This window comes from Stomoxys calcitrans, chromosome 4 (genome assembly GCF_963082655.1).
Source record: "Stomoxys calcitrans chromosome 4, idStoCalc2.1, whole genome shotgun sequence".
Classification (NCBI taxonomy): Eukaryota; Metazoa; Arthropoda; class Insecta; order Diptera; family Muscidae; genus Stomoxys; species Stomoxys calcitrans.
This window is the reverse complement of record NC_081555.1, coordinates 157,827,369-157,847,307: the sequence shown is the minus strand read 5'-3', so window position 1 is coordinate 157,847,307 and position 19,939 is coordinate 157,827,369. Positions and strand designations below refer to the sequence as shown.

At 38.5% G+C, this 19,939-nt stretch overlaps 1 protein-coding gene across 7 annotated transcripts in view; it reads left to right on the top strand.

Annotated features, from left to right (window-relative positions):
• Nucleotides 1–19,939, top strand: part of LOC106081894 (glutamate receptor-interacting protein 1) — a 159,570-nt gene that overhangs the window by 117,354 nt on the left and 22,277 nt on the right. For 6 of the 7 annotated variants that reach the window (XM_059367446.1, XM_059367445.1, XM_059367444.1 and 3 more), the window contains 5 exons: nt 2,977–3,189; nt 7,007–7,042; nt 14,502–14,692; nt 14,903–15,198; nt 15,326–15,489. In XM_059367446.1, coding sequence (XP_059223429.1) covers nt 2,977–3,189; nt 7,007–7,042; nt 14,502–14,692; nt 14,903–15,198; nt 15,326–15,489 — 900 coding nt within the window. The remainder of the gene's footprint in view (nt 1–2,976; nt 3,190–7,006; nt 7,043–14,501; nt 14,693–14,902; nt 15,199–15,325; nt 15,490–19,939) is intronic. The other variant, XM_059367447.1, reaches the window with a different exon arrangement.

Sequence of the window (19,939 nt, the reverse complement as noted above, 5' to 3'; positions counted from 1 at the left end):
AGAGAAATAGTACGTTTAGTACCGCAATTGGTACTATTACGTAATTTCTTTGTAAATTGAACTAGAGCTCTGAATTTTGAAACTTAGATACACTATGACAACTTTAATTGGGTGACAATAAGTGTTTTTGGAAATTTGTACATTTAGGTACTAAAAAGTACCAAAAAAGTACGAAATGGATGAACTGTGTTCAGGGCCGATGGATAGAGGTAAAATTTTGAAATTTGATTTAAAAGACAGAAAAGATGACAGAAAAGAAAAAATGGAAAAATAGTACTGGTAACGGGAAAAAACGTTTAGTACCCCAATTGGTACCATTTGGTACTTTCTTTACAGATGGAGCTAGAAGTTTGATATATAGCAAGCCGGTACAACTAGGAAATGTATGGTGATAGGTGACTATGATCTTTTTACTATTCGTAAATTTTGGTACCAAAATTGGTACCATTTGGTACTTTCTTTACAGATAAGGCTAGAGGTCTAAAACTTGGCATGTAGGCAAAACTTAGAAATATGCAATGGGTGACTAAATGATTTTTTCACAATTCGAACATTTTGGTACCAAAAATTGGTACTATTTTGTTGCCCAAAAAGTAGTTGCGGATTTTTTAAAAGAAAGTAAATGCATTTTTAATAAAACTTAGGATGAACTTTAATCAAATATACTTTTTTACACTTTTTTTCTAAAGCAAGCTAAAAGTAACAGCTAATAAATGACAGAAGAAAGAATGCAATTACAGAGTCACAAAGTGCGAAAAAAATTTTCAACGCCGACTATATGAAAAATCCGCAATTACTTTTTGGGCAACCCAATATTTGGTACCTTCTTGACAGATTGAGCTTGAGATACGAAATTTGACATGTAGGCACAACTATGATAGATGTGATGGGAGACTAAATGTTCTATTAAAAATTCGTACATTTTGGTACGATTTGGTACTTTCTGTTCGGATGTAGGTACAACAGAGATATATGTGATGGGTGGCTAAATGAGTCCCTCTCATATTTTGATACCAAAATTGGTTCCACTTTGTACTTTCTTCATAGATGGAGCTAGAGGTTGGAAATTTGGAATGTAGGTACAACTAAGAATGTAGGTACAACTAAATGATCTGTTAAAAATCATACATTTTGGTACCAAAATTGGTACCATTTGGCACTTTCTTTACAGATGAAGCTGGAGGTCTAAATTTTGGCATGTAGGTAAAACTTAGAAATATATGATGGGCGACTAAATGATCTTTTCACAATTCGAACATTTTGGTATCAAAATCGGTACTATTTGGTACTTTCTTGACAGGTGGAGCTTGAGATACGAAATTTGCCATGTAGGTACAACTATGATATACAATATATGATGACAAAATTGTTCACAGCTTGTGACTCTGTAATTGCATTCTTTCTTCAGTCAGTTATCAGCTGTTACTTTTAGCTTGCTTTAGAAAAAAAGTGTAAAAAAAGTATATTTGATTAAAGTTCATTTTAAGTTTTATTAAAAATGCATTTACTTTCTATTAAAAAATCCGCAATTACTTTTTGGGCAACCCAATATATTAGGCAACTTAATGATTTATTACAAAACTTCATAATCTTTTAAACTGAGTGACTACATAAGTTTTTGCAAGACTTGCACTAAAAAGGGGGGTGTCGAAAACGGGGGTAGCGAAGCGGACCCTCGGGATGCTTGTATTGGATATTTGATCACGAGTCTGAAAATCTCCAAATATTATTATACTATATTTGAATGTTGGTAGAAATTTTGAGGTTTTTAGTTTTGTTTATGCTTTTATCCAACAATTGTTTCTTTTTTTCAATTTCTAATACAAAACGTCCAAATAAATATTTTCTTTGTAATTAAACTAACAGACTGTATCCAAAAATTAGGCAAACATTCAAGAAAATTGGCACTTGCACAGAAAATTATTCGTCATATGAAATTAATACACATTTCATTCGTCAAGAGGAGTATATACGAAATGTTCCCCTTAACCTAAGGTGGTCTTTGCAATTTCATGCATTTTTTTTATTAGTGGCCATTAGCTCTTTCAAATGTCTGGTGCAAAAATATTAGGGTGGCTAAGCACATTCATATTGGCAAAAGGGGTAATTTCAATTTCAGTTGCAAGTTTCTTCTTTGCTTAAAAACGAATTAGTCACTGAACTGACTCACGTTCAATGTTTTTCTAAATCACCCTTAATCTCCTTGTGTGTCTGTAACAAATCCTATACTAAATTCAAAATGCCATGCCTACTCCCACACATTACCGCAACATCATAGCGCCAGACCACAATGTAACGGAAGTGAAAATCTGTCGACGCTGTACAAATGATGAACGAAAAGTAAGCAAGAAAAAAAGTATTTTTTTACAAAACAACAAAAAAAAAAATATTATTTGGCATCAGTTTTGATTGGATTTTTTGTTTAAGAAAAACTTTTGGGACGCATCGAGTATGTTACATTTTTAATTGTATAAATTGAAATTGTACCCAAGCTGCAGCTATTCAAGGGAAAACAAAAACATGCAGCAACGAGACATAGACGCCATTACAATTTAAACAGTATTCCAGAATATAGCGCTCATGTACTTGAGGAGTGGAATAACTCAAAATATGCAATTTTTGAGTTGATTGTTTATAAATAAGTTTCCTATCATGGTTTGGCTAGTTTAAAAATTTCATATTGATATCGAAAATATTTGTTTAAATTTTCTTTGTTCATTTGCGTTTTCTGCAAAAATCGTTTTATTTGGGTTATGCCACTCTAGACATGTTCTTAAACTTACTAAGCAAGAATAGCAACCCTAGTGCACTCACTTCTGCAAGCACTCTTTTCTTCCGCCCATAGTTTTTGTGCTTCCGATTTTGCGTTTATTTACATTTCTTATTGTTTATTTTAGTCTGTAAGTTGTTGTTGGTATAAAATTCCTTATTAATGGGCCTCTGCTTTGTTTTGTTTATTTTTTCCCCCTTTTACAGAACGCAACGACCTTTCGTATCCACCTGTTATCGCAACGCTCAGTCCATTGGGTCATGCTGCGGATTTCCTAGCGCCCGGCGATCGTCTACATCAAATCGATGGCATCTCCACCATTGGCCTTACGAATCAGCACATCATGAGCATGCTGTGTGGCGGTGGCTCAGCAGATGGTCCTGCAGTTGTTGAAATTGAATATTCCCTGCCCGAATACAGTGAGTAGTTGTAGTAGTAGAAGTAGTAAAGCGAATCGAACAACATTTTCTATACTCCTGTGTCGTTTTGTTGCCAGCATGGGGTTAATAGATGTAAATAATATACATGTTGACAAAATAAATGAAATTGAATTGATTATTTTTTGATATTAAGAAATGTTGAGGGAGATTGGTACAATATTGTATCTAAACATTGGGATTACGGCAACATTTGTTGCTGTTATTACTTTAGCACCATATGTTGATAGCGTAACTTTAGCAACATTTGCACATGAATGCATGGACAGCCACATGTTGAAACACTGTGGAACGATAGTATACAGCAATTATAGTCAAATTAAATAAAGTGAATATTTTCTTCTGTATAGACTCAAAAACGATTTATTAGATTTTCCTAGAACTATCACGCAATATAGATTCAAGCACCCGGTAAATAAAAGAGTCCTTTATGTTTCTGATATGTGAAGGTGGGGGCGGACTGTCCCTTTACCCTAATGTTTGCCCCGATTTTAGAGAAATTATGTCTGCAATGTTAGGGCAACTGATAAACATTAATTTACTAAAAAAAATTTAAGTCGATCCACTCGGGGAGAACACCCCATTCCCAAATCTACCCCAAAGTAATATTAGCCGCTTGGAACAATGTGGGTATCTGATAAAAAAATTTGCCCTTCAATGTCAGGAGGTCTGCCCCAACCCAAAAACATCACTTGGGTGTATGATTTCTAACTCATAGGGATGATATTTGACAATCTGACCCAAGTCTGAATGTAAAAAAAGTTATGTTTGCCAATCGGAAAATATGGGACTCAAACGAAAGGTCATTCTATGCTAACACTGGTACTCGGTCGAGGACCTGCGTTATTTGTCATAAAAATGTTAATTATATATTTTCCCCAGAGTTGTCAACGTTGGATGCAACCGTGGTGAGATGGGGAGACGGTGGAGCATACCTGGCATCACTTTTTCTGCCTTTCGACTATCCGACACCTCCACCCACGTCGGAGCTGCAACGAGAGAAAAGCTGGTGAGAAAAGCTGGTGAGAAAAGCAATACAGACAGGAAACGAGGTACTAGGTACCACGAGGTACCACCACATTTCGTGGGGTAGTACCAACACTTATAAGCGGGACCAAGCCGAGTTCTTGAATACTAAAGACCTAATAACACTTAATATTGGTAACACCGCTACCTTTGTTGATAGGATTAGGGAAGAAGTATGAGATATGACGATATGTTCGGAAAATCTTATCGATGAGGGATTGGAGGGGACTCAGGATTGGAGGGTCTCCATGGAATACTCTTTCTCCGACCATCGCTACATTAGGTTTAGTATAGCACAGCCAGCGCCCAATCCGATAAGCTTCCGAAATAAGTTTAAACCCAACTAGACAAAATTCGGAAGGCTACTCAGAAGAAGACTTGGCCAAGATAATTTAGATTGTCCAAGCATAAAAGACATTGACGAAAATGTCAACAGGATTACGACTACGCTGATGGGGTCCTTCGAAGATAGTTGTACTCTTCGCAAAAGGAAATCAGCCCAAGAAAACCCCTGGATGAACGGAGAGATTCGCAATATTGGAAAATAGGTCCGAAGACTTTTTAACAGAGCTCGTCGTAAAAACGAGGAAGTTTATTGGGATGTGTATTACACACGGCTGAAGGAATGCAGTAAAATTAACAGAGCGGCAAATCGTGCCTCCTGGAAGCTTTTCTGCGAACAGGTTGATAGCGTTAATGATGCCGCCAAGATAAAAAAGTTTCTCTCAAAAACCCATGTTCAAACTGAAACTTTAGTAGACGACATTGGAGTGAGAGCAGAGACAACGGAGGACATGTTGAGGCTTTGATGAAAACTCATTTTCCACAGGATACGACGGGACTCACTGAGACATCGGAATCTTGGAATAATGACGTTGATCGAAGGTTTATAATTACGGAATTTATGGTAAAGGAATCCTTGAGGAGCATCAAACCATTTAAGTCACCCGGACCTGATGGAATACAGTAAGAGGCAGACTATCTGGCACCTCATCTGGACAATATTTCCACAGCATGCCTAAGACATGCATATATTCCGAAAGCCTGGCAGAAGGCAAGGGTGGTGTTTATACCGAAGTCCGGCAAGGCAAGTTATGCGACACCAAAGGCCTACAGACCCATAAGCCTTACGTCCTTTCTACTCAAAACCATGGAACGTATTGTGGACACCATGATAAAGAGTAGGACATCCAGCGAACTGCTCAAATACAAACAGCATGCAAGCGATGAGGACCACGCCCACTAGAGTACTGGAGACTATTCTAGATATCCGACCCATTGACATACAGATTAAGTATTAGGCAGCCACTGCGGCTATGAGAGTTAAGGGGATGGGAGAATGGATATAGGATGGGACCAGTCATACCATCGCGGTATAATCGAGACGACGATAGGAAACCTGAAAGGAAGGGAAGAGGTTTCCGATCGGATACCTGAGATGAACCTTGAAGTCGAGTGCGAGCCACTGTTGCCATCGGCTCAGTCTTGGATTGACGGTACCATAGTATTGCCATCTGGAAGATCATATTACACGGATAGATCAAAGCTAGAGGACAGTCTGGGCCATTGAAAACACAGGGACTGAGATCTGTTTTAGACTGCCTTACCATAATGTGGTAAAATCCGCATCATTTGGGTGCCGGGCCATAACGGAGTAAGGGGAAATGAAAGGGCAGACAATTTGGCGGTGAAGGCCAGAGGACTGCCGTCAATGAACTTGGTTAACTTGAAGCTATTCGGGTCGACGCAATCCAAGTTAAGGGATTGGGCGACGAATGCGCATGCAACATTGTGGAACAGCGAAGCAGTCTGTAGGACGGCGAAAATCCTATGGAGGGATCCAGATCGTGAGATGACAAGGCAATTACTGAAAGCAAGTAAGAAGCAGGTCAGTATAGCTATAGGTATCATAACGGGACACATAGGACTTCGAGCTCACTTATGTAAAATCGGTGCGGCAAGTGATAGCATGTGCGGAGCATGCGGGGAAGATGATGAAACGTTGGAGCATTTCCTTTGTCATTGCCCGGTTTTCGCGTCTAACAGATACCGGCACTTAGGTTGGGACACAATACCAGATATGAACCAACTTAGGGGAGTGGTATTGGAAACAACTAAGGATTTTGTAAGTCGCATGAAATTCCTAACTTAAAATTTTCTTTTTAGAGGTTACTTTATACTTTGTAGAACGCACAACAAACTGATAACTGGCTTAGGTGTATGTGCCACTATGGCATGGGGAGGATTAATATCTGCACCCTCTTTTTAACCTTACCTAGCCTAACCTAAACGAAAGGTTTGACGACAGCGTACGAATCTGATATTATGATTCGAAGCCAAGATTCAAGTTCGAAGTTCGGTATATCATTTTTCGTTTGGGTCTTTATTGCTGGGGCCTTATTTCATACCGCCTAATAAAGAGATAGGTATGCCCCCAATGAAAAAGAACATCAGCCAAATGGCCATCGTTTACAGGACCCTGGAAAAAACTTTAAATTTATACGATTTACTATCTTGAACATAAAAAGCTTTTGATATAGCTGCTATAGGTTCATAAATGATGCATTGCTCAAGTAATTTTGACGAAATGTTGTTTATACATATTTAAGCGACTTGGTGGGTATCCAAAATTTAGCCCCGCCGAACTTAATGTCTTTTTTACATGTTTTTATTGTTGTGCTTAGAGTCCTTAGTTTGCTTCGTTTATGTGTTCAGGAATTGGATGTTTCTTTTGATTAACGTTCCCATTTTTTCTGAAATTCTTTTGTTACAGGTTATGAGCCTGACAACACCGACGGATGTCAGAATCGTAAGTTTAGAACCAAAACAAGCATTTCAATGCTATCAAGCTGTCCTTCATTTTGCCATACATTTTCAGAATTTGTTCGCTTGTAAGCCCGAGACAAATCGGAACCATATGATCTAATATGAGTTATTTTCATCCATTGCAATTAAAAGTATTATTTTTATTTACAAAAACTCCATCTTTGCTAAAAATCAGACACATTTTGAATATATTTGATACATATTATCCATCAAAAATTCATTCCATCACTCCGTTTGTAACACATCGCAATATTCATAGCTGACTTCAAAAAATGTGCTTAAGACGATTGAGCGATATCCTTGCGTCTGCCGGTCAATCCGTCTGTTAAAATCATGCTACATAATTTCCAAATTCAAAAATTTAGCAGGAAAGTTCTTTAACGGGCCAAATGATTAATGATCCTGATCTCATAAAAGACATTTTTTTTATACCCTCCACCATAGGATGGGGGTATACTTATTTCGTAATTTTGTTTGTAACTACTCGAAATATTCGTCTGAGACCCCATAAAGTATATATATTCTTGATCGTCGCGACATTTTATGTCGATCTAGCCATGTTCGTCCGTCCGTCCGTCTGTCTGTCGAAAGCACGCTAACTTCCGAAGGAGTAAAGCTAGCCGCTTGAAATTTTGCACAAATACTTCTTATTAGTGTAGGTCGGTTGGTATTGTAAATGGGCCATATAGGTCCATGTTTTGATATAGCTGCCATATAAACCGATCTTGGGTCTTGACTTCTTGAGCCTCTAGAGTACGCAATTCTTATCCGATTGGAATGAAATTTTACCAGACGTGTTTTATTATGATATCCAACAACTGTGCCAAGTATGGTTTAAATCGGTCCATAACCTGATATAGCTGCCATATAAACCGATCTTGGGTCTTGACTTTTTGAGCCTCTAGAGTGCGCAATTCTTATCCGATTGGAATGAAATTTTGCACGACGTGTTTTGTTATAATATCCAACAACTGTGCCGAGTATGATATAGCTGATATAGCTGCCATATAAACCGATCTTTGGTCTTGACTTCTTGAGCCTCTAGAGGACGCAATTCTCATCCGATTTGGCTGAAATTTTGTACAACGGCTTCTCTCATGAGCTTCAACATACGTGTTGGTAATATGGTCTTAATCGATCAATAGCTTGATACTGCTCCCATATAAACCGATCTCCCGATTTTGCTTCTTGAGCCCATACAAGGCCCAATTCTTATCCGAATGAACTGAATTATTACACAATGACTTCTACAATGTTCAGCATTCATTTATGGTCCGAATCGGACTATAACTTCATATAGCTCCAATAGCATAACAGTTCTTACTCAATATTCTTTGTCTACCTAAAAAGAGATACCGCGCATAGAACTCGACAAATGTGATCTATGGTGGAGGGTATATAAGATTCGGCCCGGCCGAACTTGGCACGCTCTTACTTGTTATTTGCATTAGTTTGAAACAAAATCGACCTTGTAGCCTGCGAAACGATGATAAGTGTTGGTCGGTTTCTCTTGGGTTATTAGCAGGATTTGGTGCAGTTTTACCAGATATAAAGCTGCATTTACTGAACCCAATTATCCCGTTGTCTTTAGTTCTGCTGGCAACTCATCGGCTACAGCTGCCTTTCGTTCTTCTAGATTTTTCCTACTCTAAGATTCATATATATGTAGCTCCCACGTAAACCGATCTCCCGATTAGACTTCATGAGCACCTGGAAGCCGCAATTTTTGCCCGATTTGGATGAAATTTTGCATTCAATGTTCTGTTATGACTTCCGGTAGCTGTGCCAAGTACGGTCTGAATCGGTCTATAACCTGATATAGCTCCCATATAAACCGATCTCCAGATATGACTTCTTGATCCCTTACAAGCCGCAATTTTAACCCAATTTGGCCGAAAATTTTCGTGTAATGTTCTGTTATGACTTCCAACGATTGTGCCAAGTATGGTACAAATCGGTCTATAATCGGATTAGAATTCTTGAGCGCTTACAAGCCGCAATTTTTGTCCGATTTTGGTAGAAATTTGGCATGTAGTGTTCTCTTATGACTTCCAACATCTGTGCCATATACGGTTCAAATCGGTCTATAACCTGATATAGCCCCCATATAAACCGATCTCCTGATTTGACTTCTTGAGCCCCTGGAAGCAGCAATTTTTGTCCGATTTGGCTGAAATTTTGTATACTGTGTTCTGTTATGACTTCCATCAACTGTGCCAAATACGTTCCAAATCAGTCTATAACCTAATATGGTTCCCATGTAAACCGGTTTCCTGATCATTTATGTTTGCTTCCTAGAAGCTTTATTTTTTGCTGGTTTGACAGAGGTTCGGTACGTAGAAAAAAAATTTTAGCAGAATCCATGGTGGTGGGTTCTCAAGATTCCGCCCGGTCAAACATAGCACGCTTTTACTTGATTTTTTTCGCACGAAATTTTATTACATACAATTTTTTCGCACGAAATTTTATTACATACAATTTTTTTCAATTTCAATACAGTGATAAAACGTGTAATCGTGATTCAAAGTTAAAATTTTTCTCGCAAAAAAAACACAGATTTTTTGCATTGAAATTTTTAGGTTGAAAAATTTTCACACGAATAATTTTGGACATTTCGATTATTATATTATTGCCATTTTTAGACCGAATACAGTTTTTTCCACATATGATTATTTTTTCGTATGAATTTTTTCGCATGAAATGTTTTCATATGAAATATTTTTGTGCTTGAAAATGTTCACCACAAAATCCTAGATGAAGGCGTGCTATGTCCTTTCACGTAAGTTTTTCATCAGCGGGCTTCGTCAAATGGATCGTGGTGCTTTACATACCAACCCCATTATAATAACTTTATCCAAAGAATAGCTCTGCAAAGAACTCTTAAAAGTAAGGCATTCTCTGTGATGTTGCTAAGAACCAGTTGACCGGTTACCCGTATCGCTATTTCTGATTCGCCATAAGTCTTCATCAGCGGGCTTCGTCAAATGGATCATGGTGCTTTATATACCAACCCCAACTACAACTTTATTCAAAGAATAGTCCAGCAGATCTCTTAAAAGTAAGGCTTTCTGTGTGATGGTGCTAGGAGCCAGTTGACCGATTCTGATTCACCATGAATCTTCATCACTGGGCTTCGTCAAATGGATCATGGTGCTTTACACACCAACCCAATTAGAGTAGGTTATAGAGCACACATATGAATTTGAATAGGGCTCTTAAAGACAATTTGCTCCACAAGCGCAATAGAAGACAAGTATAATCTTACAAACCTACTCTTATTGGGTTGGTATGTAAAGCACCATAATCCATTTGACAAAGCCCGCTGATGAAGATTCATGGCGATTCAGAACTCGCGATATGAGAAGCCGATCAAATGTTTCTTAGCAACATCACACAGCCTGCATTGCTTTTATGAGTTCTTTGCTGAGCTATTTTTATACCCACCACTGAAGGATGGGAGTGTATTCATTTTGTCATTCCGTATAAAGTATATATATTCTTGATCAGCGGAAAAAATCTAAGATGATCTAGCTATGTCCGTCCTTCTGTCTGTTGAAATCACGCTACAGTCTTGAAAAATAGAGATATTGAGCTGAAACTTTGCACAGATTCTTTTTTTGTCCTTAGGCAGATTAAGTTCGAAGATGGGCTATATCGGACTAGATCTTGATATAGCCCCCATATAGACCGATCCGCCAAAATAGGGTTTTAGGCCCATAAAAGCCACATTTATTGGGTTGCTCAAAAAGTAATTGCGGATTTTTCATATAGTCGGCGTTGACAAATTTTTTCACAGCTTGTGACTCTGTAATTGCATTCTTTCTTCTGTCAGTTATAAGCTGTTACTTTTAGCTTGCTTTAGAAAAAAAGTGTAGAAAAAGTATATTTGATTAAAGTTCATTCTAAGTTGTAATAAAAATGCATTTACTTTCTTTTAAAAAATCCGCAATTACTTTTTGGGCAACTCAATATTATCCGATTTTGCTGAAATTTCGGACAGTGAGTTGTGTTATGCAAATTGCAAATTTTGCCCATCGACATTCCACTAAGGAACAGGGGCAAATTTCTCACATATCAATGAGAGCAGTCCGATTCAAGTTTTTAAGCTCAATGATAAGGGGCCTCCTTTTTATAGCTGAGTCCGAAAGGCGTACCGCAGTGCGACACCTCTTTGGAGAGAAGTTTTACATGGCATAGTACCTCACAAATGTTGCCAGCATTAGGAGGGGAAAACCACCGCTGAAAATTGTTTCTGATGGTCTTGCCAATTTTCGAACCCAGGCGTTCAGCGTCGTAGGCGAACATGCTAACCTCTGCGCTACGGTGGCCTCCTGCGAGTTGTGTTAGGCCCTCAAAATACTACTTCAATTTGGCTCAGTTCGATCCAGATTTGGATATAGCTGCCATATGGACCGATCTCTCGATTTAAGGTTTTGAAGCCATAAAAGGCGCATTTATTGTCCGTTATCGCCAAAATTTTAGACAGTGAGTTGTGTTAGGACATTCGGCACCCTTCTTCAATATGGTCCAGATGGGTCCAGATTTGGATATAGCTGCCATATAAACCGATCTCTCGATTTAAGGTTTTGGGCCCATAAAAGGCGCATTTATTGTCCAATGTCGCCGAAATTCGGGTTAGTGAGTCGTGTTAAGCCCCCCGATATACTTCTGCAATATGGCTCAGATCGGTCCAGATTTGGATATAGCTGCCATATAGACCGATCTCTCGATTTAAGGTTTTGGGGCCATAAAAGGCGCATTTATTGTCCGATTTCGCCCACATTTGGCACAGTGAGTTGTGTTAGGCTCTTCGACATTTTGCTGCAACTTGGCCCAAATCGTTCCAGATTTAGATATAGCTGCCATATAGACCGATGTCTCGATTTAAAATCTTGACCCCATAAAAGGCACATTTCTAATCCGATTTTACTGAAATTTGACACAGTTACATCTTTTTGACATCGTACAAGGTTCAGATCGGTTTATTTTTAGATACAGCTACAAAAGAGACCAATGTTTTTTTATACACAATTGAATTGAATGGCTTGTACTTTTTAGTATTCGGTCCAAATCGGAACATATTTCGATACAGCTGCTATGGGGCATAAGGTACAGCGGTCAAAAAAAGTATTCATCATTAGCAAAATTGATAATAAATTCACTTATTTTGGGTAATTGAAGAAAATTTAAAGTAAACAAATAATGCAGTTTTATGCAATAGTTTATTTTTCATAATATGTTTTAAAATAAATTTAAAAAATAAATTTAATTAGCGCAAAAAATGCAATTTTATATAATAACACCAAAAACAGAACAAAAAAAGTATTCATCATTGATGTGCTATCATCAAAGTCAAATTCAAATATTATTTGGGAATCCCCCTTTTCTGTTTTATTTAGTAAAGGAGGCTTTGCCCTTGACAGCAAATATTTAATTTCATTGAAAATATAGTTTTTGTCAAAATGGGTCGTAAGCAAAACGAGGTTTCTGATGAGGTAAAAGTTTTGATAATAAAACACCACAGGAATGGTTTAACTCAAAAAACTATCAGTGAAATATTAAATAGACCACGATCTACTATACAATCCATCATCAGAAAGTGGACAGAAACGAAAACTGTTGACAATAAACCAAGATCTGGTCGACCAAAAGCACTTTCAGTTGGAGATGTGCGTTGGCTAGTGCGGCAAGTTCAGAAAACTCCGAAGACAAATGCGACCATTCTTCGTAAAAACACTATGGAATATTTAGGGAAGGAAGTTACTACACAAACAATTCGAAATACACTCAAAAGGCATAGTTACAGAGGAAGAACTGCACGTAAGAAGCCCTTTATAAATAAAATAAACCGAGTGAAAAGGCTAAACTTCGCAAAAATGTATGTAAAACAGCCCGAATCATTTTGGAAAACAGTCATTTTTGCAGACGAGAGCAAGTTTAATCTTTTTGGGTGCGATGGAAAGGTCATAGTGTACAGAAAACCAAATACAGAGCTTGAAGAACGAAACACAGTTGCTACTGTAAAACATGGTGGAGGTGGTTTAATGGTTTGGGGGTGTATGGCGGCTTCAGGAGCGGGAAATCTTGAAATTATTAATGGAGTAATGGATCATAAGTATTACATTGACATTTTAAAGAGGAATTTAAAAGATAGTGCTGTAAAACTTGGGCTTGGTAATAACTTTCAATATTATCAAGATAATGACCCCAAACATTCTGCTTTAAATACCAAGATGTGGATGCTGTATAACTGCCCCAAAGTCATTAAAACTCCTCCTCAAAGTCCCGACTTGAACCCAATTGAACATCTTTGGGAACATCTCGAACGCAAATTGAGAACGCGCAATTTTTCGAGCAAGAGTCAAATGCAACAGGTGATAATGGAGGAATGGACTAATATAGACCAAAATATAACCGCTAAATTAGTCCAATCGATGTCAAACCGTTTAAAAGAAGTTATAAGACGCGGTGGTCGAATAACAAAGTATTAATTTTTTTAAATTATGTTATTTATTTTTTGTTTTTTTGCAATGATGAATACTTTTTTTGTTTAATTTTTTGTGTTCAGCTGTAAAATGGCCCTTTTTGTTCCAATAAATACTATTTTTTTCTTTAAAAACAATGAAATTGTGTACATATATATCACACAAGCACTACTGCATCATTAGTTTAATATGTTTTTATTCCAATTGTCTTTTGTAGACTTATTAAAAAAAAAACATTGAATGATGAATACTTTTTTTGACCGCTGTATGTATTTTTCACAGGATTTTGACGAAAGGTGTTTTACATATATACCCGAGGTGGTATGTATCTAAAGTTCGGCCGGGCCGAACTTAACGCCTTTTTAATTGTTTGAGTAGAAAGAATTGAACAAAATGGCCTACAGCCGAAAAATATCCTGCAATGGAATCTCAATAAGATTTTGACATTAAAAATGTTTTTCCAAAATATATGGAACATTTTCCAAAAAGTTTATATCAACGCTTTCATACTGCCTTAAACCACAATCTATAACATTTGTTTTTCTTAATCGTTTCTTTCTTTCATGTTGTTTTTGTCCCCATTATGGAATTTAAAATTTATTTGGTGCATTATGTTTATGGTGGTCTTATGATAAATGCTACCAATGCTACTGTTGCTGTGGTTGTTGCCTCCGCTGCCTATCTATGATGATTGACCCTTTTCGTCGGATTTGGACTATACACAAAAACATAACTCTTGCATTCATATTTTACATGTTTTTCGTTCGATAATACAACGCGTGCTGCGGGTGCTATGCTGCCACATGCCATTGGGTCTCATCTTTCAACACTCTTCAATGCACTCTATCAACCAATGAAATACAAATGTAACACCTCGACGTCGTCAAACAACAAATGGAACATGGGTCAAAACCACCATCATCGTCATCATCATCAATGGCAACAATGCCTCAACAGTTTCCCAAAATAGTTTATGTGTTACATCAAAGTTGGCTCAAATAACAGTGGAACGGGAAAGCGGTTGTCTGGGTCTAACACTGCGCGGAGGTGGAGATTATCCGCTGATTGTGACACATGTGCGGCCACATGGACCCGTATATAAAACGGGCAGGATAAAGCCAGGAGATCGCTTGCTAAGAGTGGACAATGTAAGTGTGTGATTTAGTTTTATGAGCATGTTATTAAGAAGGATAAACATTTCTAAACTATTTTCAAGAGGAATGTATTTGGTAATCCAGAAGGAATGGTTTGTAATAGGAAACAAGCAACTGGCGCCCAACGTGGTGCCATAATGAAAAACTTTAGTTTTAATTATGTTTTTATTGATGCCTTAAACCATCTTTTAATGGTTATTTCAGGTTTCACTTATTGGCAAAACCTTGGCCGAGGCACAACAAATCATAAAATGTGGTGGCCACATTTCGGGTTATACAAATCTCACCATCGAATATGATGTCTCGGTGGTGCAGAGTGTAGAATTTTCAATGGGCCCATTGCTAATCGAAATCGAGAGACCCATGAATGACAAATTGGGATTGGTGTTGTGTAATTATAATTCAGCCGCTGCTGGTCTGGCGGATCATACGAAAATCGATGAGGTCAGTCAGGCAGGTGTCTATATAGCCAGTATTTTGCCAGCGAGCATAGCGGATCGGTAAGTTGAAGTTGAAAGAATAAATTAAAACTAAAAATAAATTCCCTTTCAATCTTAGTCTTATTTAATGAACAAAATTCTAATTTTCTTTTCTCTTCTTTCCCTTTCACAACTCTTTTTTTTTAAGATGCGGTGCTCTTTCAGTTGGCGACCAAGTACTTTCCATAGATGATATCAACATAGAAAATTCTTCGTATACACCGGATGAGGTTATGACCATCTTGGATACCAGTTCAGGAAGGGGATATACACAAATGCAAATAATGCCCGCCCATGCACTGGCGCGAAGAGGTAAGATATCATAGACATGAAGAAGGGCACATATGCGGGTGGCACTTTTGCCAGCCAAAACCCCAATTCTGTTTTTCGAGTGCCATTTTCTATGATCCAAATGAAATTTATGTGGCGCCAGAAAATACGCCACTACTGTACGTTTTTATGTTAATATTTCTCTTAATGGCAATATATTGAATTGCCAATTGGCAGTGTTTTTTCCTCCTGCTGTGCTATGGGACAAATTTGTATTCCTTGTGTTGTTCGCCAAGTGCGATCTTGTAGACGAGGGTCATCCTGAGTAATGTATGTTATTTTCTTTTCTTCGATGTTTTGTGAATGTCATTTCTGTTCATTGATATTTTAACGTGAACAACATACGCACTGAGTAAAATCATATTTTTAAACACATGTGTAAAGGGTGTTGTTGTCAGCGACGTACAAAAAGCGGAAGAAAAATTTTGAAAAGCGTAAAAATTATTACAAGAAGTCAAATCGGCAGATCGGTTTATATGGAAGCTATATCAGGTTATGGAACGATTCAAACCGTACTTGGCACACTTGTTGGAAGTCATAACAGAACACTATATGCAAAATTTCAGCCAAATCGGGCAAAAAGTGCGGCTTGAAAGGGCTCAATAAGTCAAATAGGGAGATCGGTTTATATGGGAGCTATATCAGGTTATGGACCGATTCAAACCGTACTTGGCACACTCGTTGGAAGTCATAACAGAACACTACATGCTAAATTTTAGCCATATCGGGCAAAAATTGCGGGTTGTAAGGGTTAATAAGTCAAATCTGGAGATCGGTTTATATGGGAGCTATATCAGGTCATAGACCGATTCGGACTGTATTTGGCACACTTATTGGAAGTCATATCAGAACACTATGTGCTAAATTTCAGCCAAATCGGGCATAAAGTGCGGCTTGTAAGGGCTCAAGAAATCAAATCGGGATATCGGTTTATATGGGAGCTATATCAGGTTATGGACCGATTCAAACCGTACATGGCACACTCGTTGGAAGTCATAACAGAACAATATATCCAAAATATCAGCCAAATCGGACAAAAATTGGGGCTTGTAAGGGCTCAAGAAGTCAAATCGGGAAATCGGTTTATATGGGACCTATATCAGGTTATGGACCGATTCAAACCGTACTTGGCACACTTGTTGGAAGTCATAACAGAACATGTGCTATGTGCTACATTTCAGCCAGTAAGTAATCGGGCAAAAATGAGGCTTGTAAGGGCTCAAGAAGCCAAATCGGGAGATCGGTTTATATGGCAGTTATATCTAAATCTGAACCGATATGGCCAATTTGCAATCCCCAACGATCTACTTCAAAATAAAGTATCGGAGCAAAATTTCAAGCGCTAGTTTTTCGTGTTCGACCACTATCGTGAATTCGGCAGACGGCGTGGATCGACTCAGAACGTCGAGACAATACAAAAATACAAATTTTGTCCATGAATATTCCCCTAAGGAACAAGGGCAAACATCTCACATATCAATGAGTGCAGTCCGATTCAAGTTTTAAGCTCAATGATAAGGGGCCTCCTTTTTATAGCGGAGTCCGAACGGCATGCTGCAGTGCGACACCTCTTTGGAGAGGAGTTTTACATGGCATAGTACCTCACAAATGTTGCCAGAATTAGGAGGGGAAAACCACCGCTGAACATTTTTTTTGATAATCTCGCCTGGATTCGAACCCAGGCGTTCAGCGTCATAGGCGGACATGCTAACCTCTGTGCTACGATGGCTTCACGTCGAGACAATCAATAATATTGGGTTGCCCAAAAAGTAATTGCGGATTTTAAATATAGTCGGCGTTGACAAATTTTTTCAACGGCTTGTGACTCTGTAATTGCATTCTTTCTTCTGTCAGTTATCAGCTGTTACTTTTAGCTTGCTTTAGAAAAAAGTGTAAAAAAGTATATTTGATTAAAGTTCATTCTAAGTTTTATTAAAACTGCATTTACTTTCTTTTAAAAAATCCGCAATTACTTTTTGGGCAACCCAATATTTATACTTTATGGGTCTTAGACGAATATTTCGAGGTGTTACAAACGGAATGGCTAGATGAGTATACCCCCATCCTATGGTGGTCACCGGTATCTCACGAAGAAATGCTTCAATGTTGTCTTCCAATGTCTTAACATAGCCCCACGAATAGGGCGTTAAATCGCACGATCTAGGCGGCCAGTTGACCGGTCCCGAAAGTGAAATAAAATGTTCACCGAACTCGCCTCTCAATAAGTCAATGGTTGCGCATGCTGTATGGCATGCAGTACCGTCTTGTTGAGACCAAATGTAATGCATGCAAAGCTCTTGCATTTTGGGCAAAAAAAAAAATCGGATATCATCCCACGGTAGCGTTCACCATTCACAGTTACGTTACTATTCACATCATCTTTGAAGAAGTACGGTCCAATGATGCCACCAGCCTATAAACCGCACCAAACTGTGACTGTGATAGCTCTTGCAATGCTTCCGGCTGAACTTCACTCCAAAATCGACAATTCAACTGATTTACGTATGCTACGGTGGAGGGTATAAAAAAATTAACAGCGGAAGAATAGTTCACGAGGAAAAAAAATTCATAGTACAAAATTTCAGCCAAAATCCGATAAGAATTGCGTTCTCTAGAGCCTCAAAAAGTCAAATCGGGAAGTCGGTTTATATGGGAGCTATATCATGTTTAAGTAGATTAAAGAAGCAGTTGAGCAAAATTTCAGCAAAATCGGATAAGTATTGGGCTCTCTACTACTTCTAAATTTTCCATGAAGTTTCCATTAAGGAACAGGGGATACTTCTCCCATATCAATGAGTGCAGCCCGATTAAGTTTTAAACTCAATCTTAAGGGATCCCCTTTTTTATGCCGCGTCCGAAATGTTTTCAGCACAGCGACACCACTTGGTAGAGAAGTTTTAACATGGCAGGATACCTTACAAATGAGCATTAGTAAGGGGTAACCACCACTAAGTAAGGGGTAACCACCACAAATGAGCATTAGTAAGCGGTAACCACTACTGAGTAAGGGGTAACCACCACTGAGTAAGGGGTAACCACCACGGCTGGGTTTGAACCCAGGCGTTCGGCTTCATAGGCAGACATACTTATCTTTGCGCCACGGTTGCGTCCGCGCCCTCTAGAAGTTCAATAAGTAAAATCCGAGGATAGGTTTAAATGGGAGCTATATATAAATATGGACCGATATGGCCCATTTACAATCCCAACCGACCTACACTAATAGAGAGTATTTATGAAAAATTTCAAGCATCTAGCTTTACTCCTTCGTGCTTTCCAAAGACAGACGGACGGACATGGCTGGATCGACTTAAAACAAGTAAAAGCGTGCTAAGATCGGTCGGGCCTAATCTTGGGAGTCATAACAGAACACCGCATGCAATTTCAGCCAAATCGGACAAAAATTGCGGCTTCAAAGATCAAGAAGTCAAATCGAGAGATCGGTTATATATGGGAGCTATATCAGATTATTCACCGATTTGGACCATACTCGGCACAGTTGTTAAAAGTCATAACAGAACACAATGAGCAAAATTTCAGCCAAATCGGCTGATTTCCACGTATTGGCAATATTTGGAATAATGGGTAGTTTTTTATCCCCTCTGTCCCCCCTGTGTAAAGGTCGATACCACGAAAATACTTTCGGAGATACATTTGCATATAGTTCGCAATGCAATTTCTTTATCGACTCATCTTCATTCATAACGAGACAGATTTTAAAGCAATCATTTTGGGGTAATGCACGCCGTCATATTATCTATAGCGCCGTACTCGTTAACTGTTCCCAGTAAGGTAAGAAAGAAAGCATTGGCTTTGTCCTTTGCGGTTATCGTAATAGCACAGACCCCTGCTTGAAAGGCTACACAGTTGTCTGACAATTTTCCGTTTCACTCTACATCTTAGAGCCAGCAGACAAGACCAATATCTCATCATCCTCGTCCACAGTGCACACCGACCACTCTTTCCAGTCAGTTAAGCAAATTCCAGAGATACCCACGAATCAGTCTCGATGTCAGGTAGTCGTAGATCTGTCTCAACTTTCCCCCTGGACAGATCGATTTTCTGAAACTATCTGTCCATAACCGTCCAACCATATCCCTCCATATCTGCAACCTTGGCTACACACTTCCTAACGTAGAACTTAATAGGCTGCATATTCAGTATGACTTCCAAACCTAGCTTGGGTATAGACCTCTGTGTGCCATTATGTGAGAAATTTGCTCCTGTTGCTTAATGAAATGTTCATGGGCAAATTTCCATTTGTGTCTGTATACTAGTCTACCAGCCATGTGCCTCATGGATCAGCATTGGTCTCGCTATGGCCGTGAACATCGAGCAAATCCTCTTCGGGTTAATTCTTCACTTTCTACCGCACATTCTCCTGCAACAGTGGAAGACTAAAAGTTCTTTTCTCCCTTGCATCCGACATTCTAAC